At 36.3% G+C, this 26,314-nt stretch overlaps 1 protein-coding gene across 1 annotated transcript in view; it reads right to left on the bottom strand.

Moving 5' to 3' along the window:
• Nucleotides 1-17,225, bottom strand: part of LOC121419542 — a 30,209-nt gene extending 12,984 nt beyond the window's left edge. The window contains exons 1-10 of the mRNA XM_041613998.1: nt 17,177-17,225; nt 15,116-15,229; nt 13,956-14,171; nt 10,942-11,346; nt 10,363-10,419; nt 8,696-8,773; nt 8,004-8,252; nt 2,600-2,891; nt 2,118-2,356; nt 1,490-1,756 (exon numbers count right to left, since the gene is read on the bottom strand). Of these exons, the coding sequence (XP_041469932.1) occupies nt 1,490-1,756; nt 2,118-2,356; nt 2,600-2,891; nt 8,004-8,252; nt 8,696-8,773; nt 10,363-10,419; nt 10,942-11,346; nt 13,956-14,171; nt 15,116-15,229; nt 17,177-17,225 (1,966 nt within the window). The remainder of the gene's footprint in view (nt 1-1,489; nt 1,757-2,117; nt 2,357-2,599; nt 2,892-8,003; nt 8,253-8,695; nt 8,774-10,362; nt 10,420-10,941; nt 11,347-13,955; nt 14,172-15,115; nt 15,230-17,176) is intronic.
• Nucleotides 17,226-26,314: the final 9,089 nt, after the last annotated feature.

Genomic DNA, 26,314 nt, shown 5'->3' on the forward strand with positions numbered 1-26,314 from the left:
TATTGCGCAGAGATCTATAAGACACCATGGTCCTGATTTGTGGAACTCTCTACAAGAATCTATAAAGAGATCCACGTCTCTTTACTCATTTAAGGCAAACGTTAAATCTATGTTGATATCAGAATATTTGAAGTAAAATTTCTGTGTCGATGTGTCATCATTAAAGCATCATCACCATCATCATCCTCTCCATCGCCTTCATCTTCACCATTTCACCATCATCTTCATCCTTATCATCTCCATCTTCATTGCTCAAATTACATTACTGCTGATTTTCATGAAATGTACTGTATATCGAGTCTGCTGTATTAATGTATTATATCAATCAATGAGTTCTAACCGGGGGTTGTCATTTTTCAAGCAATCTGCTTATGATGACTATCCTTCTCCTGCAACTTGTAAACGTTAACTAATTTGATATGATATCAGTTTTGTTTGTAATGATAATTTTAGTACACTTAGTTATGATTCATGCCAAAAAAGTTCTCAATATACTATGTTTGTTATGTTATGGAAAATGTATTATATACGAATGATGTAATTGCAGAAGTAAATAATAAAATCAAATCATAATCATTAGACCTTATGCATATGATGTCAAATTTTCAAAGCGCCCTCACCCAGAGGAAATAGGAATACACGTGAAGGGAGTTGTCAGAGATGAGCCAGCGGCAGTCACAAATGGTAGATCACTAATGCATAGAAGCCAATAGCTTCATAATCTAAGATGGGGGCGTGGTGACGTCAGTACATAAGGTCTATTTACAACTTTATCATAATCAAAATACGAAAGCAATAGTAATACCGCAAAAGAAGTGACGGCGTCAATTTCGATCCATGTGGATGAAGGTCAGTCACCAAAAGGTGAAGTCATTTTCTAATTTGAAGAGCGAGGGAGGGGGTATATTGTTATGCAGGGATTTCTGAATCTCTTATTTATTTTTTCTTTGTCGTTTTTTCTTGCTTCTTTATTTTTGATTAACTAAGTCCAACTGTGTTAGTTCTGCCCCTGAGAGTAATAGAGGCGAGATCATACTTGACCTACTTGACCTTTTCGTTGTTATATTCCACACTATGCTTATTCCTTATGATTTCAATCTTTTATATTGTAAAAACTTTTTGTAATTCGGCTCTGTGCTGCGATGGAAGTTTTTATCTGAAGAAACCATTTTTACTTGAATTGAATTGAATGGACTTGAGCTTCTATATTAAATCCATGGAGAGATTCAATTAATAAGGAAAAAAAAACTACGAACTTGGCTCATGAGATGTGGGCACTGTACAATCTCAGAAAAACGTCCAAACAGTCAGGAAAAACGGTGTCTGAGAAAGTTTTTTTTTTTTGGCCCTTTAATAGATTTACACCATCAAATTTTGACAACATGAAATATATTTATGCTTTCAGATTAGCTTATATTCTTATTTTTACTTCTTGAGACCAAATAGCGATTTTTAGCTATATAAATAGAACTTTCGCTGGTGATTGTACCTGCGATGTCTTGACGATTGCATTGTTCTGCTGCTTGCCTCAGTCTGCACCTGACTTCATAATTACTGCATTTTTGCTCCTGTACCCATTCCTCAAGCATAACGTCTGTTTTGAACACCGCTTTGAGGTCTTCAGCATTTCTTTTGGCAATGGAGTCCGCTGAAATTCTCTTGGCTTTTGCAAGATTCTGGTAGTGTTGTTTGGTGATACTCAGAGCAAACTCCTTGATGACCTCATTGTCCAATTCCCTCTTGTACTCATCTTCAACTGTGCATTTGAATAGAAAAACGAAAATGAATCTGTTATAGTTTGATATTACAAGAACTGGTCATTACATAACAGTACATAATAATTAAGTTAATCATTTCCCCCGATACATTCCAATCTTTTCACTTCGGTGATACAGACAGATTTAAATACTACCCTTCAAGGGATTTCTAAATGGTTAAATGTTTGAAAACTATAGTTTCCAAGTAATTCAAATGCATCCAAAATCATTGCAATGTAATTTTGGTTTTGCTATTCTTTCAAGATTCCAACAATAAATCCATTTTATAGCGGTAATGCCGATACCCATTTAACAACACCCCCCCCCCTTACAACATCGCTGGTGCACAATTAAACATACTTCGGAAGAAAGTTTTGGCCAGTTGAATATAGACTCCCTTATCAGGTCCATGTGCGTCCTTTCCTGCTCTTTCTAACGCTAAGCAAAGTTGAATCATTTGGTTTGGTGATGATCTTTCTACTCCCAATTCTACCTCTTCGGACTGTGCAGAAAACATTGGCTGTTGCTCATTCTTGTCATCACCATGCCGATATTTAGGTTGTTTATGGCAGCAGCAAATCCCTCTGGAAGTTGGTTGTCTTGTAAGTATAATCAAAATTAGTAAATGAATAGTAAAGATACCTCAACTCAAATAGTCGTATGGATGCAGAAATTCGCAATTTATCTTTTAAACTCTAACACTTTCTACATTACGAAGGCCCTGTCAATCTATGGAATGTTTATTTTGTTGGAAATTTGGCTGCAAAGAAGTACTATGTCCATGATTTCACATATACAAACTATACATGTAACCACGCGATTATCATGATTATAGTTCTTACCTCATCTGCACTCTTTCCCCTTCATTGTGATCCTCCTCAGGTTCCTGGTATCCAGGTTTCGTTGTCATAGAATGTTCTTTCCATGCCTTCATTAACTGCAGGTCATTCTTGATTTCGGCGTTTCTTGGTTTACCATGATCGCAGGAATCACCTTTGCAGTTGGGGATTCCTTCATGCCGAGGGTACAATGCTCGCAGAATGGGCTTGACTCTCTCCCTGCAACCGTGGACGTGCCAGCAAATGTGCTTGAGATCATCAAGAGAGATTTCCTTTGACGTACGATCACGGACATCTGAAACAGAAAGCACAACACTCGGGGACGTTTGCTGCACCAGAACATTCTGATCAAGAGTTTGAGGTGGCCGGACCGTAGTTTAAGTTACGATAGTTCGGCCCCTTAGTAAAGCTTTGCCTAACCAGAATGATCCGGTGCAATGGTCCATTAAGATTATTGAATTACTGTCGCCAAACAGCACAATCACAAAATGAGTACGTATCTTATACTTTTTAGAATAAGTTATCCTCTTGTTTGTTGGTTTTCACACTCGCGTACAGTGGCGTACCTTGGGTCACGGCATTGGGGGGGGGGGGGGGCACCAGCCAAAATTTTGGGTCACTTAGGAAGCGCGCTAAGCGCACTCAGTTGTCAGGTATACTGACCTAATAGAGATATTTTAAGGATACGCAGTGGCATTAAACGGATATGTATCTCACTGATTAAATAATGCGAGCGCGAAGCGCGAGCTGAAAATTGTTGATATTGAGGGCTAAAAATGGAAATTATAAGCAAATTGATTTGTAATCATGATACTTAACTGTCTCGCTAAACAAACAATGCGAGCACGACATTGCACGAAGCGCCAGCTAAAAACTTTGTATATACTGACCCTAAACAAGGAAATTTTAAGGATTATTTTTTATAATCCATTAAGAGTATAGATACAGTATCTCACCATATTCATCTAATGCTAGTGCCATCCTTTGCTGATTTTGTTAGAATTACATCTAAACACAGTCATGAAGCACCTTTTGTAGTCATGTAATCATGATTATCATACGCATCTTACTAATCAAATACTACAAGCCCAAAAGCGCGAGCTTAAAATTTAGGAAATATAGACCTGAAGAGGGGCATTTTAAGGGTTGTTTGTAGGAATTCTCTAAGACCCTACGTATTTGACTAACCAAATGATGCAAGCGCGAAGCGCGAGCTGAAAATTTTGTATATATTGATCCCAAACATGTATATATTAAGGACTATAGTTAGGAATCCATTAAGTCAGAGTATACATATCTCACCATAGTCATCTAATGCGAGTGCCAAGCGCTTGCTGATTTTGTTAGAATTACATCTAAACACATGGAGCACTTTTTGAAGTCATTGTAATCATGATTATCATACGCATCTCACTAATGAAATACTGCGAGCGCGAAGCGCGAGCTGAAAATCTAGGAAATTCAGACATGAAGAGGGGCATTCTAAGGCTTGTTTGTAGGAATTCATTAAGACCCAATATATTGCAATAACCAAATGATGCGAGCGCGAAGCGTGAGCTAAAATTTTTTGATATTCAGATCAGAAAAATTGACATTTTAAGGACTGATTTTAGGAGTTCATGAAGAGCAGAAATCTCACCAATCCACTAATGCGAACGTTAGCACGGACAGGAAATGTTTTATATTAAGACCTTAAAATAGGGCAATAACTTTCAGTAGTCATGAAAAAGAAGAATATATATATATATATCACCTAAAACAATAATATCTCTAATTGCGAGGAAATATATTATTTTGTTGTATATTGATTTGAAAACCGGAGGGTTTAGTACAGCAGGTTTATATATCTCGTTAAACAGTCTATGCGAGCACCAGGAACAATGAAGACACAATTAAGCAAATAATGTTTCATAAAGTTATGAAAAAATGCTTCTTATGTTATATAACATAATATAATATAACACTATAATAAACAACAATTTATTCTTCCCCCACTACGTTTCTCTTCCTTTTTCCCTCTTTTTCTCCTTTTCACCGTTTTTTTTTTGCCAGCCGATTGGGGGGGGGGGGGGGGCACGTGCCCCCCATGCCCCCGTAGTTACGCCACTGCTGGCGTAGTTTTGCAACACGACGCAGAAGTTTTTTTTAAAACGCACCAATGGCTTTGAAAATACCCGTCAAACCACAATGAACAGATCAGATGCCATGGTCGAAAGTTGGATGACCGGGAGACCGCATCGTTGTATGATTCGAACCGAACGTTATATTGCAAATATGTCGTTTATCTATAGAGTCCACGACGGCACTGCTGTTTTGATTCACCGATTTATAAAGGGGTTTTGACCAAGACTCTCTTCGTTATTTAAAACATCTGTGCAGTGATTAAGAAAATTCCGAAACACGGTCCAGTGCAGATGTTAATGTGCTTTAGGGCCTTTTCATCATTGTATTGATGATTGCAATTCGTCCTCAAAATCATCGGACCTTTCATACGCTCACTCGAAAACTGTGATTTGAATTCGAATTCCCGAACGAAAGCGGTATGTGTCCTTGGCGACTTGTCAATCAAAGCGCTGCATCGATACGATGAGTCTATGGCGATTGTTTTATCGACGGAAGTGCTTGAAAGGACACGTAAGCTCTGCCTCCAAAACAAATCTTTCAAAAAAAGATTTTATTAAAAATCAAACACGAAAGCAATTCAATTTACAGAAATATCATGAAGCGAACATGTTTACATCTGTACATGCGTACTATTATCTAATGATAAAACAATATTATGATGTTTTTGACTGAGAACCCTTTCAATTTCACAATAGCGTTTCAATACGCTTCTTAAAAGAGCTTAAACAAAACCGTTCACCCTTACAATGTGTCGAAAAATAAAATATTTAGCGCAAAGAATATAACGGTTTACAGTAGAGTATTGAGCGTCAGGGCAACCAAACAAACATAAATTCTTATTCATATACACGTCATTGTTCAAATAAGAGGTTTGGAAGTTTTGAATTAATTGTTGAGTTACAGGGCAGCCCCAAAACAGATGTGAAATACTTTCAACAGAGGAAGAACAAAATGTACATAAATTAGATTCAGAAAAGCCAATATCGTAAAGATGTTTGTTCATCCCATTATCCGATTGAAAATTTTATATTGAAAGGAGCGGAGTTTTGTTGAAAGACAGCATTTAAAGGGAATCATATATACTTTATTCCAGTTATTAACCGGTTCATATAAAATGGATGCCCATTTCGTTTGTAAAGTCGGGGAATTTCATCAACAGAAATTCTATGGATAAACTTGCATACCTTAAAAACATTATTTAAAATATACAACAAATCTTCTTGAGTTTTTCTACTCTCAACAAGATGTTCACGAAAATGTTTCCATTCATTGGGTATTGCAGAAATCAATGAGTAATAGTCAAGAAAATTACAATTAATTTTGTACTTTTGTAAAAAAAAAAGTTGTATGTGAGAGAAAATTGTTTTGTTCATCCATTAAATGTGTAATAATGATGATCCAATTTTTTAGCCAAAGTTGTTTATATGCACAAAAAAAGTAATCCCCTTTAACAAACATCCATAATTTCCGAACCACTAGGAGTTTTTAATATATTTTTACATGAGCGTGTAGGGAATTTTAGAAGGTATCCTTTTAGTGAATGTTACGGACGTATATGTCATGCTTCAGTGAGCACCGGCAGAATGCAAAACTTACTTTTTAAAAGTCACAAGCAAAATATCATGACTTTTATTCCAGTTTATTGGAACGACTTCCACATTCTCACCATGAAAAATAGTCAGAAGGCTTGTAAAAGGTACTTTCTAAAAGACTACAACTTTTTGGCTAAATTTTACGGTTGAATAAACACAGTCAAAGTTTGTTATTAGAATTGTTTACACATTTTTATCGATAAAATTATCGAATATGATGACAATTATTTTTTTTGAAGAGTATATTCAACAATATTCATCATTTCACGGCTCAATGAACATTTCATGAAAAAAATACGCTTTTCAAATATCATTGGCAAGTAATGCTTCAATTTGGTAACGGAAATTGTCTACTGTCATGGTTGAGCGAACACACTCGAAAACTTAGGAATTAATACTCTTTTAAATACTGCATAAATGCATTCTTTTCCAAATAAATCTCAGTATCAGTTAAGTTTATGGACAAATCAGTGGTGGATCCAGAATTTGAAAGTGGGGAGGTGCCGAGATATTGGGGGAGGAAAGCCACTAACATTTTCCAATTTTAACATATTTTAACAAGTTACAGAGGATACTACCATAAACCCCTATGAGATGATACGTCACAAAAATGTGCTCACTCAAGCATGAAAATACGTTATCAAAATTTAGTGTAGAGTGGCTCAATGATGGAAAGTAAAACAACGTTAACAAAATAAAATTCACCAAAAAAAGAACCTTTGCCCAACTTTGTATTTACACAATCTGAAAAAAACGACTCTTGTGACTTTCAAAAATGGTCATTTTTAATTCAATTATTGATAACTCATGCATTACCCAACCGACTAATCTCATTCCCTCCCAGGAATTGCTTAGTTAGTGTAAAAAAACACCTACGAAATATTATATCTCAAAATTATTCCGTTCAAAAGTTACAGCATTTTGATTCAGGAGGACTCACTTTTTTGTTTTGTATATATATATAACTTTCCCATCTACTCTGATCAATGAATTATTCCATAACACTTGATTCTTTATATTCAAATCAGATAAATTAGGAGAAAATGTTAAACGACTCCACGCAATTAGAAATTCTCGAATGAATTGATTTTTTTGGAGGTCAAGCTTTTCACACGTAAAATTTGTACCGTAATTCGAGTAAAACTTACTGGAATTCACCTCCGGAGTAGAATATGAATTCGTGGTTTTGTTTAGCGTTCGTCATTCTAGTTTGGTTTCACATGTACATAACAAAATCGTCATTAGCCTTATTTTTTTCTCTGGGATCATTGTTCAAATTCCTTTTTTAAACCGAGTGAAAGGGCGGTTAGATTGTTCTTTTAACGGTGGTGAGTTGTAGATTGTCCATTACGGATCGCCATTCTGCGAAGTTTGCATGAACTTTAATTGTGCATTCACCCACTTATTTTCTTATTCGATTGAACAGAGACGTTGATCAATTCAGATTCTCATTACCAAAAATGTTGCAAGTTGAATTAAAGACAAGTTTGGACCATCTAACTTTGCACATACACAGCTCCCTCAACAACCCCATTGGTCGTGTTTAAAATTGAGTAGTTGACATTAACGCGTTGAAAAAAGCAAGGCTATAGATTATGAAATAACGTTTGACACATTTTCAACAAATTGAAGTCCACAGAGCATATTCATACATATCAAATTGGTCACAATAATATAATGAATAAATTTACCTTGCATATGTATTTCGGCGTTCAGCCAAACTTTTTTTATGGCTCTGGAGAGAATACTGTGATCTCCTGTTGTTGTTTCCTTCCATCTACAGAGTTCATAGTAGAACTCAGCTTTAGACATGTTAGAGCGTACGACGTCGAATCCTGAGTCTGTCTGAGTTTTATTCACCAACCTGTTTACAATATTCTCCCTGGCCACAGGGTTACACTTTCCGACAAGCTCCCAAAGCTCCAAATACGAAACAGGGCCTGAAATGAAAAGCAAGTCCCGTTGCAAGTTCCTTTATCTAGTAAAACCGTTTTATTTTAATATTTGACCAAAAAAAACAGAATAATCTTGCCTACAAAAAATTAATGCTACCACTAATGGTACCATATGGATTCGTGGTATTTGTATGGAAACTCTTAAATTAAAAAAGCATGCTCAATCAAATTCATGAAATTATTATTTCACTGAAATGGTTGTCTGTTAAAACATGAGCAGGATTCATTCACTATAGTAGGTCACAAATAAGAAATATGATGGGTACTGGATAGTAAAATGCCCGGGTAAAATATATCATTCTAAACTTCCATTCCGTATATATCAAGAGTATATCCACGGGGTAAACTGGACGTCTATGATTGATTACCATTTACATAAATAATGAGACAAACTAGAATGTATAACGGATACTAGTATAATATATTACCTTTAATGAATTTCATATCTCCATTTAACGGTTCATAACTCTTCTTTATTCTTCTCCTCCAAATGAAGACGATGATTACTTCGAGATAAAAAAACACAAATATGAGTGCTTATGCTATTATTTCGTATGATATGGACAGGACATTGTAAAAGGATAAATAAATACTATTAAAGTTTTAAACGTCTCAGTTTCACATGCAGTGACAACAAAGCAAATCCGAAAGTTAATTGCTCTTAAAGTTTCAATTTTTTAGCTGCCATTATACAATATTAAGCTTTGACTTAGTAATGTGCTAAATGATATAGTACAATAGTAAATAAATAAGCTTTAGCATGTTTAGTAGGAGCAAATAATAATTTCTAAATACATTTTCGGCATTACACCTATGTGTTTAAGATCGCATGCTCGATCTTTAATGAAAATCACAAGTCAGAAAAAAAATGGTACCAGTGGGATTCGAACCAGCCATCTACTGCTTTCCGGGCAGCGACTTAACCACCAGGCTTTTCTGGTTCATGGCTAAATCACGATAAACTGGAATTCAAATACCCTCGATCCTCTTTTTCTGACTCATTAATATGCAAATGCAGTCCGCCGTGGACAATAGATAGTAAATAAAGAGGCTTTAATAGGAGGAAATTATAATTTGTAGACACATTTTCGGCACTACTCTTATGTGTTTTAAGGACAAGTCCACCCAAGAAAAAAATTGATTTGAATAAAACGAGAAAAATTCAACAAGCATAACACTGAATTTCATCAAGATCGGATGTGAAATAAGAAAGTTATGACATTTTAATGTTTCGCTTCATTTCACAAAACAGTTATATGAACGAGCCAGTTACATCCAAATGAGAGAGTCGATGATGTCACTCACTCACTATTTCTATTGTTTTTTATTGTTTGAAATATTAAATATTTTTATTTTCTCGTCATTGTAATGTGAAATGAAGTTTCATTCCTCCCCGGACATGTGGAATTCCATTATTCTAACATTTTGTGCTTCAGGCAAGAAGGTCCTAATCATCAAATTCGTAAAAATTGATATATTGTATAATTCAAACAATAAAAACACAAAAGAAATAGTGAGTGAGTGACATCATCGACTCTCTCATTTGGATGTAACTGGCTCGTTCATATAACTATTTTGTTAAAAATAAGCGAAACTTTGAAATGTCATAACTTTATTTTACATCCGATTTTGTTGAAATCTTCAGCATTGTGCTTGTCTGATTTTTTCTTTTGATTCGAACCAACATTTTTCTGAGGTGGACTTGACCTCTAATTAAGATCGCATTGTCAATCTGTAATGAAAATCATAAGTCAGAAAAATTGGAACAAGTGGGATTCGAACCTGCCATCTATTGCTTTCCGGGCAGCGACTTAACCACTAGGCTATTCTGGTTCATGTCTATAACAGTATATAGCACAAGTTGATGTGTTTTAAAACAAACCACTTTCCGTTTACCCCCCCCCCCCCCCCCCCATGAAAGTGGCGACATCACAGATCGCCATCAAAGGTTAAAGTGCACGCGTCGATGTACATCATGTTTCTTTTACTTCTTTAGAAAATGGAATCTCCATGAATTACTTTGTCGTTCGTTGTGATACTATTCTTAAAAACGTTTGGATCGGGAAAGCCTATTAGTCAAGTTATTTCAACTTACTGGAGATGATGATTAAGGTGATGAGTAGTAAGATGGCGACGATAATGGCGATGCCAACTGCAATTCAAAAATAATAATTTTAATGATTACTTCACATAATAGAAACTGAGGTAAATCAACTGAAACAAAAAAAAATCGTATGATCACTAGATTTCTTATTCAAAATATCCTCTACGCGCTTAAGTCAAGAGATTCGTCCAGGCATTTTTGATTTACGTCATAAATATATCATCATAACGGAATTAGAAAGGCACGGTACTATGGAGCCGCATATGGTCATTGTGCTCTCTTGTAATATTTGTTTCTTCTTTCATTACAGGAATGAAAATCGGTTTCCGAAATTCGTTGACCAATGGATAAAATATTTATCGTTTGTTAACCATTTTGCAGATAGAAGTCAATATCAAGAAGAACATGACACCATCGTGTCATTTGATAAAAAAATAATGCTGCATATTCAGTTTTCTTAAAATGACCTACAACAAAATTTATAGTGATATTAATATTTCGTATCAAAGGTTTCATGCATAAATAACCATTTTTAGCATAAAGAGAAACGAAGGGCCATTCATACCATACCTTTCCCTAAAGATCTACTACCGGGATCTCCAGTGAACGGATCTGTTGCATTTCTAGTTGATGGTAGATTCACAATGACGCTGATAGTCGCATCTCCATGGGTTGTCACCGGCAGAATGGCAGTACAGACGTAAGAATCATCGCTTGGCGTTGCGTCAATTGTAAGCATCAGATTTTCTGTCTCGCCGTCAGGGTTGGCAGATCTTTGCAGACCTTGTTGGGAGAGAGTTCCGTTACTGAGGGTCCAGGAGAGCGAGACGACGCCTCTCGGCGCACCGCGAGCACGACATGTTAGTGCTGTCGTGTCATCACCTATCTCGGTGGTCAACGTACACGAGTTGGCCTTACTTCCGGTTGATCCTGATGGGCATTGGTCAATTGTTGGGAAGGGTTCCTGGGGTGGAACTACGATTAACAAGTGAAGATCACATAAACTGTAACACTATCTATCATGGCATAGTTACATCGGTGAAACATACTCATGGGCCACGTTGAACACAGGTTAGCGATTAATCGCTAAGTCCCCCATTCCACTGAAGGGAGACCTTCGAATGACCTTTCAAAGACCAAATATTTGCAAGGTCTTTATACAGCATTCTCCAAGATCACTGAAATTTGTCATCCCTGTGGAATGACTCAGAAAGACCCCTCAAGGAACTTTAATAAAGTGATTGGTACTTTTTGTCTTACTGGGCTTAGACTAGTCTTATAGAGATTTTTCAATGTTAGAGATCTTTTATGCAACAAGTGATCTTTCAGAATTCTGTCCATGGACTTTGCCTAATCTTTCAGTGATTTCTGAATGATCTTTCAATGATCTCTCATGAGTCTTACAGTGACCTCCGCAAAAATCTTGAGAGACTGCCGAAAGATCATGGAAAGAATTAATAAGAACATTGAAATTCATTGAAAGGCACTGAAAGACCATCGAAAGACCATCAAAAGACCATTTTCCTGAAAGACTGCAGAAAGGCTGTTTTGAACCGTTTAAAAAAGTTTAGAAGGCCGTGAAGACACTTTAAGATCCATCAGAAATCGTAAAAGACCTCAGATATCTAAAAAATTTCGTTAAAAGACCTTTGAATGATCAAGCAAGTTTCATGGTCTTACAGTATTCTTTCAGAGGTCTTGCTCTCTGTGGAATGGGGGTTTATCTGGAATGTCCCATCAATATGGATATGCAGGTCGTCATGAATATTCATTAGCTGAACTGACGATGCAATAGCCTCACTTTGATTTTTATGTTATTAGGGAATCAAAATTAATTCATTTTTTCACACTAGTCTGAATAATACGTCTCTCTAAATATGAAATAAGTTGCAGCTGAATGGATATCTAATGCATTAAATTCCGTTTCAATCTATTTTTTTTTTAGTTCTTTGGGGGAAAACTTGAATAAAAGTAATTTTATATAACAAATACAAGACAACAAGTGGGGATATGACATCATCAGTTTGCTCATTGAATATTCATGCAGACATGCCTTGCATTTTTCACCGGAATAATGCAAAGCTTTAAAATGCCACAAGTTTCATTTCATTTTATTTTCCACAAATCAATCAAAATACAAAAAAAACATATAACTCATTCCGAAATAGTATGCATAATTACAATATAAATGCTGATTCAAAGTTGATGGACCTGAAGTAAAGCAAAAACTTGTTGTGGATAGGCCCTTAACAGATAATTAATCTGTAATCATTGATAGCTAAAAATAGTTACAGAAAAAATAAAGCTGAGCTCGGAGAAGGTTACAGAAACTGGACAAGGACGAAAACAGAGAACGTTACAAGAACAGGGACACACTGGTTACTAGACAAGACAAGGAAGACAAAGCAAATCATAAAAGAAAGAAAGAAGGACAGAAGACCCGTCTATTATATTGCTTTTTACGATTGCGACGTTTAAGGATGACATGAAATATTTGACAGAATTGGTCGTATGCCAATGAAATAAAAAATAGTAGACGGGTCCTTTGTAAGGCTATCTGCAGCTGTAAATATGAATACGTGTACTTTATTTACAATGACAAACATACGGACATAATGATGGGATTGAGCACCTGGCAGACGAGGAAAAGAAAAAAAATTGATAGTTGCTAGGTGAGAAAAAGTATCAAAGGAAGCAAAACATAGAAGAGGTATGTGGTAGATAAAAGAGTTTCCCTGACTACCAGGTGCCCAATCCACTCTCTGACCGTCCTAAACGTAATACATGAATGAGTGTACAAGTAGATAGAATATGTATTGTGTATTTAAAGCGTACAGTTGTTATTCTTTATCCCATTTTGATGAAATTTTCAGGTTTGTTTGAATGATTTTTCTATATCTGTTCAATTCATATTATTTTCAGCCTGGAGTACCCCTTTAAGTGCAACCCCCTGGAGTTCGCATTTTAATAGCACAGTTTCAATGTGATTTTGTACTGTTATTGATAATTTATATTACATGTATGTTTATTAAAGGACAAGTCCACCCCCAAAAAAAGTTGATTTAAATAAAAAGAGAAAAATCCAACAAGCATAACACTAAAAATTTCATTAAAACCGGATGTAAAATAAAAAAGTTATGACATTTTAAAGTTTCGCTTAATTTCACAAAATAGATATGCGCATCCTGGCTGGTATGCAAATGAGGAGACTATGACATCATTCCCTCACTATTTCTTTGTATATTATTATGTCAAATATGAAATATTCTAATTTTCTCCTCATTGGCAAGTGATACAACGATTAATTCCTCCATGAACATGTGACAAAAGCATTAATACCATGTTTCAGTCAAGTTGCTCCTAATTGTCAAATCTATAAAAAAATGACATATTGTATAATTCAAACAATAAAAACAAAATAAATAGTGAGTGATTGACATAATTGACATCATCATTATTTTACATCTGATTTTGATAAAATTTTCAGCACTATGCTAGTTTGATTTTTCTCTATTTATTCAAGTAAGCATTTTCCTGGGGTGGACTTGACCTTTAATAGAGACACAATTAGCATCGGTTTCTACCTTTAACTGTGGCCACAGTGTGATTGCTGAGTTCGTAACCTCTGAAGTCAGATACTATACATATGTACCGTCCTGCGTCATTATCCTCGACGTCATGGATCACCAAGGAAAAGTCTTCCGTAAGGTTGTACTTTCCGATCCCATACGACTGCACACGAATTCCTCCCGTAGGTGGATGCCACGAGACTAGTTTTGTTGCTGATGCCAAATCTGGCCCTAGAATTCGTTGTCATGTAAAGAAAGAAAGAAGGAAAGATAAAAGTTAATTAGCAGTTTGAGAGAATCATCTGCAGAGTTTCCTACTGAAAAGATAAAGAACATTTATGTTATATAATAATGAAGAGTCATCATTCTGTTAACCTTTCTTTGTGAACACATGTGAATCAAAATAGCGGCTTAAATTTCGTTGAACGATAGGAGCATTGGTGGAGTTTGTAAACTATTCATTTGATCACGTTGGGATGCACCTTAAAGAGAAAATACAAGCATATTGAAAATAGCAACTATATACCAAGGCGTATCTCATTTACAAAGGAACAGTTTTCCTGGACTTGTTGGGGTTTTTTTACTGATGCTCTGCATACGCCCAATCAGCAACAACATTAGTAATCAGTCAGAGGTTCATTATAACAACGGATGCGATGAATCGCACCCCGGTTACTAAGATCTGGGGAGCGTTTCATCAATATTTTCATCCGACAAGTTGTCAGATCTGACATCTTTCCATGATTTTGATTGGCTGAGAGGCACTGTTCCTATGGTAAATGTCGGATAAAATGGGACTTGTCGGATAAAACGTCTGACAAGTCCTTTCATGAAACGCCCCCCAGGACTGATGTTTCATGTCGCCAGCGACCCTGCAAGATTTGTATGACAATACTAGGAGTATTTGAAATTTAGTGTATATGCATAAAACGCTTGACCTAAATAGTATTATTTTCATTACTCTATTGAACTCTGTTAATCACGATTTAAATTTCAAGGAAGAAATATATATTTTAATTAGTTCCTCGCTTTTAAATGGGTTCCCTTGTTTCATTGATGTGTTTTATATTTAGCTTATTATAAATTTTGATATGAAGTGAATTTGAAAAAGCATTAAATGCAATCAAACAATCAATAACTTAAACAATCATTCAAAGACAGTACCATGCCCTTACCCTTTTCCCAGTAGACAGCCAATGGTTCACCTCTAAATCGACAATGCAGTATCCCGTCATATCCTCGTAGAATGACAGGCCTGTCATCCATGAGTACCTCACCCACAGGAAAATCTGAAACAAAAACAATCATACAAAACATATGAACCTAGCTATTTTCATATCGGAAAACAATTCTTAAAACTAACTTTACCCTCGACTTAAATTTGAACTTGAATTGTATTGCAAACCGACAGGGAAATCGAGAATAGTTATGAATACCGGTTCTCTTTTTTTATCATTGTCATTATGCACTTTATCTATTCTGAATGCCATAGGTACCTCACATTGCGTGTAGCAAAAATGAAATAATTCAAATTGACAGCAGAGTACAAAATGAGCCACAAATTTTGAGTTGAGTAGACATGGCGTATGGAACAAATCTATATAAAACGCGACGATTGCATATGATCATGTTTGACCGAGGTTTTATCTAGGTTGACTCCGTCGCAAAAAAAACAAGCACTAGTCGTTTTTTGCTTGTTTTATTAAATTAAAATTGTATAACAATTTCAACGTGATTCATGCCTCACCTATTCTCGAGTATTTCACTCCATCAAATAGGTTACGCCGTTCTATTCTTCTTATTATTCATTTGGCCACAAAAAACACACAAAATGTTACAATGTAAAGACAAAAATACAATCTGAAATTGAATAATTCAACATAAATAAGTGAAATTGAAGGAAAAGAAGGAAGAGAGTAAGAAAATGTTGGTTTTGTCCATGGGAAAATGATCGCAAAAGTAAAATTAAGAGTACTATTGCTCAGAGGCATGCGAGCCCTCACAGAAAAAACCATTGAGAAAGTATTGCACATTCCGGTATATACAATTACATGTAATTAAATTTCAATAAAAACACATTTATACAAAAATTATTGACAAATGTGTAATGCCGGGCAAAATAAAAGAGGGGGAATTATATACCCATGCCGGACTGATTAATGCTTAACAAACATAGCATGAAATTTATGTAAGGTACTGGAGCCTGAAAAGCACCAAGGAAGCTTAAGAAAAATGGGCTAGATAACAGCAAAAGCATGCCTCCACATTCTTAAATGTGTACTCACAAGGCTCCAGCACCCACCCAACTTACAGGAACCTCGCCCCCTTCGATGAAGGAAAAGAAAGGAAATTAAGGACGTAAAAGACAAAGAATAGTAATGATATTTAGATTTTTATGTGCACCCATCAGTTTTGTTAAAAGAAAGATTAAAAAAAAAACTTAAACTGGACCGATACGGTCATAACAACTCAATGAATACTATTAAACATTATTTTTGAATATCAATTAGATAAAAAAAAATAGAAATCTAGTTACGTAACAAATGTTTACTGATAGATAATTGAATTAAATTAGCAAACAGGAAACACAATTGTTGGATGCGCATCTTAGAATGAAATAAGCAAAGTACATGAAATTATTTAAGTTATATGGTGGGCATATCAAATCTGAATAAAAAAAAGTGTAATGGCAAATATTTGAAATTTGGTATAGATGTTCTGGAGGTACAACCCAACAAAAAAAGGGACGGATTCATGCACTGTGTATTGCACCAGACAAAATAATCTTTAAAACATTGTCATTATAGAAATCATACCACAAATAATGAGGTGATAAAAAACAAAGTAATAAAAAATGTAATGGAAAGAAAATGATGGCATTGATGAGTTGGACAGGAGTGCTCCCTTTAAAGAAGGGAGAAAAGAAAAGGGGAAGTTGAAAAAGCATAATCTCGTGCACTTAAAGGAAGTGTCCCAAATTCTTGGAAGGCGTGTAGACCTGAGTTCTAGAGGGCAGATGACCGAAAGAAAGTGTTTCAGGATGGCGGGGTTGATAACGATACATGTATTTGCACTAAGCTCTTTACACTTGCAAATTCCATGAAGAAACTGAAATGCAAAGGAACATAGGAGGTTATGTCGTCAGGAGGCAAGTGAGGACCAGTCCAGAAGTTTAAGCCTATCTTCGTAGGACATCTCCCAACAACGCTGTTCTCTGCACGCTCAGGTTTTTCCACCTGTATTGAGGTTGTGGGATGCCATGAAGGCACCATACTCTAAAGGCATGGTCACGCCGCGCGATTGTTGTTGGAGCGGTCGTGGAGCGGAGAGAAAAAAATCATCACCGCTCGCTACCGTTTACCATTTTCGATTTCGAGTGTTTGTCTTTTTTGTTTTCGACTTTTTTCCCCAATTTTGTGAGCGAAATTCGCCCCTTTTCTCCCTACCGCTCTACGACCGCTCCAACAACGCTTTAGCGGTGAGACCAGGCCTTTAGATCGGCAATACTATTGATTTGTATAGACAGAATATGGAGGATGCAGAAGCACCACGTGCCACCAGTCTTATGAATCCCAATAGAGGATAAGCAAGTGATACAACTGAGTCAATGAGGGTTTTCCAGGAGAGATCGGAATAAAGGATCAGTCCCAGGTATCTGATGAAAGAATCAGAACTTCAGGCAGTGCACATTGATGATATGCCCGGGGGGCACTTACATTGACGAGTGGATACCATGCACGACCGAAAAACACGTACATGTAAAAGGATGTCTTTTTCACGATATGGCCATAACGTGATAAGGTGTCAAAAACACAAAAATAATGTAAAAAGGGTATTTACTTCGCTAGGAAAAAACGTATTTAGGGTCGAATTTGCGGGGATGATAAAACAAAATTAAAATGTTTTATAAAGGATGTCCTTTTTGCCCCAACACTTCGTGTTTTATACATGTAAGTCCGATTTGCGCGAGGTGTAGAAGGTGGGGTTGTACTAAACCAAATAGTAAAGGTAAAGCCGACGGCCGAAGGACCCATAACAATTAAACATTCCTTTACTTGTTTAGGGATTCATTTCAAGGAATCCCTTATAAAAATCGCCAATGGTATTTGAATGGTGCCGAATGGTAGTTGAATGGTGATCTGAATGGGAAATGGTACGCGAATGGTGATGTTTCAATGGTAAGTTCTTAATGGTAATTGGTAGTTTATTTAATGGTAAATGGTATACCATATACCCAATGGTGTCTCAGTGGTATGTGTCTAATGGTATGATTAGTATGATGAATGGTATACCATACACCCAATGGAGTCTCAGTGGTATACAATGGTGTCTCAGTGGTATGTGCTTGTAATGGTATAATTTGTATGATGAATGGTATACCATTTACCCAATGGTGTCTCAGTGGTATTCAATGGTGTCTCAGTGGTATGTGCTTGTAATGGTATGATTGGTATGATGAATAGTATACCATACACCCAATGGTGTCTCAGTGGTATACAATGGTGTCTCAGTGGTATTCAATGGTGTATCAGTAGTATGTGCCTGTAATGGTATGATTGGTATGATGAATGGTATACCATACACCTAATGGTGTCTCAGTGGTAAAGAATGGTGTCACAGTGGTATACAATGGTGTCTCAGTGGTATTCAATGATGTCTCAGTAGCATGTGCCTCCATAATGGTATGACTGGTATGATGAATGGTATACCATATACCCAATGGTGTCTCAGTGGTACACAATGGTGTCTCAGTGGTATTCAATGGTGTCTCAGTAGTATGTGCCTTTATAATGGTATGATTGGTATGATGAATGGTATACCATACACCCAATGGTGTCTCAGTGGTATACAATGGTGTCTCAGTGGTATACAATGGTGTCTCAGTGGTATTCAATGGTGTCTCAGTAGTATGTGCCTGTAATGGTATGATGAATGGTATACCATACACCCAATGGTGTCTTAGTGGTATACAAAGGTGTCTCAGAGGTATTCAATGGTGTCTCAGTAGTATGTGCCGCTATAATGGTATGATTGGTATGGTGAATGGTATACCATATACCCAATGGTGTCCCAGTGATATCCAATAGTCTCAGTGGCATATGCCTAATGGTATGATTGGTATCAATGGTATTCCATATGCCCAATATTGTGTCTTAGGTAGCTTGTCAAAAGTCCATGCACCGTTCTTCATCGTTCTTCCCGCATCCGGGTTTTCGCTTCGGCTTTCCCGCCCAACGTTCCCTTGTCTTCAAAGGAACGGCCGCCATCAAAGACCCTTTAATGCCACCGTTCTTTTGTTCGTCTTTCCTGCAAGTCTTAATTTCTGTCGAAAGGCCAAAGAATCTATTCTAAATAGCTCCCTCTACGACCAAAACAAATGTGTGCCTTCATCATGTTCATATTGACTGTCGGATCGAGAGTTCGGGTCACTGTTCTGAACTGTGGTTCGCATCTATCGGGTGCATTCATAAAGCCACGGTAGCTTAAAAAAAATCACGCATATGTCGAAAATCGTTACTGATCTTTCGAATTTGTTGCAATAACCATGAAAACCTCTTTTTTTGCAATTGGAAGACAGTCAATTCATGTTTTAGGTGGGAAAATAAGATTCCACATATTTTCGTTTCGTAGGCCCAAGCCATTCGTAGAATTCACGTCGATTTGGAATATTGATTATTACTCGCATCTCAAACAGGTGTCAAGAACGCCCCCCCCCAAAAAAAAAAAAAAAAAACAGAAGGAAATAGAATGATAAAATAAATATGACCGGAACAGCTTAGCGCTATTAGGCATAGAAAGATAAAAGATTTACAAAGATTTATTAGAAACTGTTTTAAATAGTTTTTTCATATTTTTGACGGGCAACCATTTCCCCAGGATAACATATTGTCTCGTTATTTTCTTTATCTCCATGTTTTAAAGAAACGGGACCAAAAGGGATTGTGAAAAGAGGAAAAAGAAACTAAGAGGTCAAAGGGAGAGAAAAGGGAGGGGAAACAGAGAGAAATAAGAAAATAATATTGGGATGGAATAAGAGGAAGGGTGAAAAAAATGGAGGAAATACAGTTGAAAGAGTGGAAAAAACTCGGAAATTTGAGAGGGGTTCTCCCGATTTCTGCCTCTGCATCGAAATCAATATTCATGAGAAAGCAGAGTTGTGTCCTCGCAGAAACCGTGATCAGGTGGGGGTGAAATTATTTTATGACTTGTGTCTTCGGAATGAGAGTACGCATGCGCGTGGACTCGATATTTACGAAATTGTGGTCGTCTATTTCGAAAATTGTATGCCATGAATGAATCAGCATCCTCAAACTTCCTGTACCCTTCTATCACTGGGGATTTAGGGGGGGGGGGGAGCCGCCCTTGCCCCCTTCCATTATGAGAGGCACAATTAGAATTTGTAATGCAAAATGCAGCCAAAACAGAAAAGTGCCCCCCTAAAAGCGGAACCTTTTTTCCCCCTGTCATGGATCCTCCCCTGACCTTTAGACATTATGTTGTATAGATCCGATTCTTGGTTGGATTTACATTTACAAAGGCCCCCCCCCCCCTATTGGCGGAGCAAAAAAAAGGGAAAGAAAGAAAAAAGAGAGGAGAAAAAAAGAAGAGGAAAACATAAGAGGAGGAAGGCGAGTGAATAAGATGATGCGAAGACTTATTAAATAATTTTAATAATCACTACGCCACTGGGACAACCAATTCAAAGAAATAATTAAATATCAACCTTGGGCGGCCGATCGGGGAAAATATGGGTGAAAAAATCACCCCCCCCCCATATTGGCGGAGGCTGGATCCGCCCCTGATTTAGATTTACATTTTATTCACCCTATCGATCCCCTCTCGGGGTATGAGAGTACAACATAAAAACAACATATAACAGACTAAAGTATAACTTCATTTAATTGGCTTAACGTATTAAACGTAATGTTCGGAATTGAAGATAAATACCAACTGTGGTAACGATCTGAAAATTTGTTCGATCAGAATCCAATGAAATTTACCAACGAAGTGTTTGTATAAATGAAAAATATTTGCCAAATAGCCCTGTGAAAGAAAGTCGTAAAAGTGCTGAGAAATGAGCGATATAAGCACAGAATTCCATCAAATGTCAGGTATTTTTCGAGGCAATGTTATAATACACTGTCCCACGTATGCTTTTCTGTTTTAGTGATCATCAGAATTATCAATATTGAGCGGCGATTTCATTATTCTACAAAGATAAGTGTATATTAATGTACTAGGTCTAGATTTATGATCAATATTTCGGATCGAAATCGTCATGTAATTATATTTGAAATTGCGCCTGATACGTTGTGCTGTACATGGTCTATATCCTCCCATAGTTATCGATATCGTCATCACCGCTGTTACTATCGCAATCATCTTCATTTCTCTATTATAAGTATTATCTTCGTTAACATTTCTATTATTTCATTATAATTTTATCATCATATCGATGGGGTGGGAGGAGGAGGAGAAGAATTACCAAGGAGAAGCAGACGTACATGTAGAATGGAGGAGCAGTAAAAAGGGATGAGATTAATAATGAGAGATGAGAAAGGATACGGAGAGGAAAAGGAAGATAGAGAAAAAAAGGAGACGCAAGAAGAAAAAGAAGAAGGACGAAGGAAAAGCAGTAGGAGATGTATAAGAAGGGCAGGTGGGTAGAAGAACAACAAGAAGAGAGGGAGGAAGGAAAAGAAAGAAGCAGCAGGAAAGGATGAGGTGGAGAAAAAGAATAATGAAAGACGACAAAGGATATGAAGAAGAAGAAAAAAAAGATTAAAAAAAAAAAAGGAGGCGTAAGAAGAGTATATGAAGAAGGGAGTGAAGGATGAGAACAAGAAGAATGATAAGGTGGAAAAGAAGAATAACGACGGAGAAACAGAAGAAGTAGAAGAGGGGGGTGAGTTTGTTCTAAAGTAAAATCAATGTGAGTAGAATTAAATTAATGTTTTTATTTATATTGCACTTGCAGTGATTACATCATTACAATACTAGGATGCCATTATGTTCAATAATTTAAGCTTCAAAATTCGGTAATTCACGGGTGAAGATAAATTATGGGGCCGTAAGCTGCAGGGAGATATGTAGAGTGATATTAGCATTAGGTCATTGCTCTAAAATAGATGGAATGTGATTATTTATTATTAATATTAGTTAGTACACTTACTGGCCTAAAAGCAAAAGCAAATAGGGCCATGATATAAGCTTCTCCATATAGAGAATTGAACATTATTGACCTTTCAGGATTGCTTGGCATTGACACTCATCGAACTGTTCTTAGTCATTGCCCTGGCCTATGATCATGAAAAAGCAAGATCAGTCACCCGTATAGTAGAGAATCATTGACAATAGCATGCTCAGCGTGTTCGCCACAGAAAACAATAGGAGAGCTAGAAGCTCACAGTCTTGAATTCCCCATATCCGCTGCCGTGATTATTGTCGTAATTTCAATAGATAAACCTACTTCAAAAGACCGTTGGCCCGCCCGATGGGGAATCTTTTGTAATAATGTAGTGTATTAAAGTATGTGTATGCAGTAACTACCGCCCCGACTTCTGTTGTGCTAATTAAAAGATTTCTTTCACCATCATCGAGTAGCGATTAGCGTGTAAAATCGCATAAATTATCTCACAAAACGGATCTAATGTTCATGATTACCAACATCACCATAATCATTACCATTATCTTTCATTTTTTTAATAATAATAATAATAATAGCGGCATATTTACCCAGGGTAGCCACTTCAGTTCCGAAAACTGTTCTCCCAGAGGGCCCTGCTATTATTACCCCGGCTTTAGCACGGCTACCTTGATCGGGCGCTCGAGCATTCGAGGAATTTCTTCCTGCCGGGTACCCGTTCACCTCAACTGGGATTATATAAACTATAAACTTGATACTGGAGAACGATTGGAAATAGATAATGAATGAATGATGATGATAACAGTGATGATGATGGTGGTAATTAGAACTTTGAAGTGATATTAATGGACATGATAATACGAATAATAATATCAGTGATAATGTTGATGATTACACATTAACAAACGAAGATGATTGGTATATTTCCGGCAATGAACCATGTATAACTTGAGACGCGTTTTTCATTTATCATGTTTGTTATAAAAGGGTTTTCATATCATGATCCTGAAAGACATAGATTATATTTAGATTAAAAAGAAAGAGAATGGATGGTCATCTAATTATAGAGGATTTTGCGGGATGTCAGGTCCGATGCAGTATAAAAATGATTGCATATCGAGGTAGATGCGATTTTTATATCAACGATATCATCCCCCAGAGTATATCAAGTTATGAGTTTGTGTGCATTTTAGCAAAATTGACATTTGTAATAAGAGATTATTCTAATTTAGAGTGCTGTAACATCCGAACTGCATGCCATTCCTGCTACGTACGTGTTGAATTCATCAGATATTTCGATTTCTGGATGCATGTTATATCAGTTAAAGCGGTGTACGCCTGAATCATATTGATTGTCATTTGTCATTAACTTTATAATAACGTCGATATACCAAAACAGAATTCATCAGGTTCTTTATCATTACAACAATGATATGAACTTATGCACATATAGGCCTACGTCTTTTGCTTGATAGAACACTGACCCCCCCCCCCCCTCCATTAGAGTGAGAACAATATTGTGCTCTCTCATTAATATTGATTTCGATAAGGAGATCGGGAAACGCACGCCATTAATAGTATTACATTTACATTATTTGTATACCTCTTACAAGTGAAGCACAAAATATGTATCTAAACGCTACGGAACAAATAGAAAGAGAGAATGAATTTCACCAAAATTTAAAGTATTTGCACAATTCACAATAGGCTGTAAACGATAGGGGGCTTCACATGCGGAGGGAAAGGCTATTTAACCCTCCCCCCCCCAAAAAAAAAAGTTTTAACATTGACTTGAATTTCTCTCTTGCATCTGCTTGTTTAATACTTTCTGTTAGATTGTTCCAGAGTTGGATCTAGGGGGGGGGGCATGGGGCCCGCCCCTCCCTCCTGCCTCTATTTGCAGAGCAAAAACAAAACGGGAAAAGAAAGACAAAAAGAGGAAGAGAGTGGAGAAAAAACATAGGAGGAAAACGATTGAATTAATAAGATGAGGGGAAAACAATTAAAAAAAATTATGTCATGTCATTATATAAAATTTTTGCTACTGCTTCACGCTCGCATTGCCTTTTAGGTCATTTACACATAATATGGAACTCAAAATATCAAATTTTGAAGTCAATATACATAACATATTTCAACTCGGAAATCGAACTTTCATTTTTAAAAAGTGTTCTGTAAAAAAATATTTTTTTATTGTCTGAATATCAACATTTTCTGCTCCCGCTGCACGCTCACAAAATTTGATTTGTCAGGTACCTATTATTTTCCTGTATTCCATTTTAGTTATCAGAATATCCCTATTCATGTCAGATTGTAAAACATAGCTAGCGCTGCACGCTCGCATATTGATTGGTGAGTTATGAAAATTTCAATATTAATTATATTACAAACTAATTAAAATCTCCATTTTATGACAGTTTATCAACAATTTTCGGCTGGCGATTTGCGCGCACATTGATTGTTAAAAATATATCAACTCAGGCATCTTATTCATAATTACAAAAGTGCTTTAAATATATAATATTGACAGATTTCGCGCTCTGATTAGGCTTATTAGATTAATGAATTAATTTATTGATAAATTGTCCCTTTTTCAGAATGGAATATCAAAAAGTTTCATCTCGCGATTTGATAAGAAGAGAAATAGGAAGACAGTCATAATTTTCACATGATGGAATATTGTTCTTCGAATATCCCGGCCCTGCGTCAAAACTCAAAGTAATAATAATGAATCATATATGATCCCTTTTAACTGTGATCCATATCCACTCACAATTCACAATTCTACAAATCTCAAATTTTCCTCGCGCTCGCTTCGCTTGCTTAGTTATGTATTTACCTTTTTCATGATTACAAAGATTGCTTAGAACTTCCATTCTTCAGGTAGAAAAGTAAATATTTTCAGCTCACGCTTCGCGCTCGCATTATTTGATTGTTGAAATATGTAACGTTTTCATTTACAGATAATTAAAAGTAGCCGTTAACAGATTCTTTTTTATCAGAACGATCAATGCGTACTAAATTCATTCATCTCGTTTAGGATCACAAGCATTGCCATAATGCTATTTTAGGACAAAATACATGAAATAAAAAATTACAAATTAGCGCGCACTTCGTGCTCGCACTATTTAGATTAGGCTTGTGAGATTATTTTACATATATTTTTTACATTTGATTTAAAAGAATAAAGCTTAAAAGTGACAACATTTGGTTTACATATTATGAAGCGCCTTCTCATATTCCAATTTTACCTTAAACGTAAGTATTTTATTTTCAAACGAAATCTATAAAGAGGGTGCAGTTAGGCTCTCATTTTGATTCCAAATAGTCTCATAATTGGGATTAGTTGCAAACACGGTTTTCGAATAGAAGGCACATCGGGGAACATCAAAGTATCAAGACAGTCACCCGCGCTGACAAAGTGATAATCTCCCCTTGACATACCCCTACCAATCAAGAGGTCATCTTTCTATTGAAATCCGCAACCCGTCAGACCACCTCTATGTTCAAGAATATACGTTAATCTCCCCAATCAAGAATGGGGTAATTTAAATCTACCTTGTCAATGGGGTAAGCCGTTAAATACAGCTTGCAATGCGCTGGCCCATGTCATTTTCAACGTCCGGCTTTCGGGGAATTAAAATGAGCATCAAATGGGTAGTTTTCTTGTTCTCGTTTTGTCCCCATACTAGAACCTTGATTTTGTTTCTTTTCGTAATGTGCATTTTGATATGGTTTCCATTATATTTCTTAACATTTCGACATTTAATGTACTTTAATGCTTGCCTTTATAAAGAGCAATATTACATAAAACCTATTTGGCGAAGCAGATTATAACATAACGTTCGACTGATATTTTATCAACACATTTTTGATTAACCATGTAACTTCCCTCTTTATAGGTCTACTCTTAATGTGAACATTTTAGTTATATTTATTGCCTACCAACTCTCTGTTTACCAGGCTAAAGTGAAGGTCCTCGACATGTTCTCATTAAAATACATGTTGTGAGTTTCAAATAAAGGGGGCACACTTGTGTAAAAATGGCATATTTACATTAACAAATTTGATAAAGGCTCTCAAAGGGGGGGGGAGGGGCACACGGACCGGATGATCCCTCTCGGGATTCACTACATAACTGTACCCTCTGATGTGCAGAATATAGACCCCCGTATAGACCCACTGACTTCTTTTAGTAGAGGTCACAAAAATAGAACAGAATACTTTT

Source organism: Lytechinus variegatus, chromosome 8 (assembly GCF_018143015.1).
Source record: "Lytechinus variegatus isolate NC3 chromosome 8, Lvar_3.0, whole genome shotgun sequence".
Classification (NCBI taxonomy): Eukaryota; Metazoa; Echinodermata; class Echinoidea; order Temnopleuroida; family Toxopneustidae; genus Lytechinus; species Lytechinus variegatus.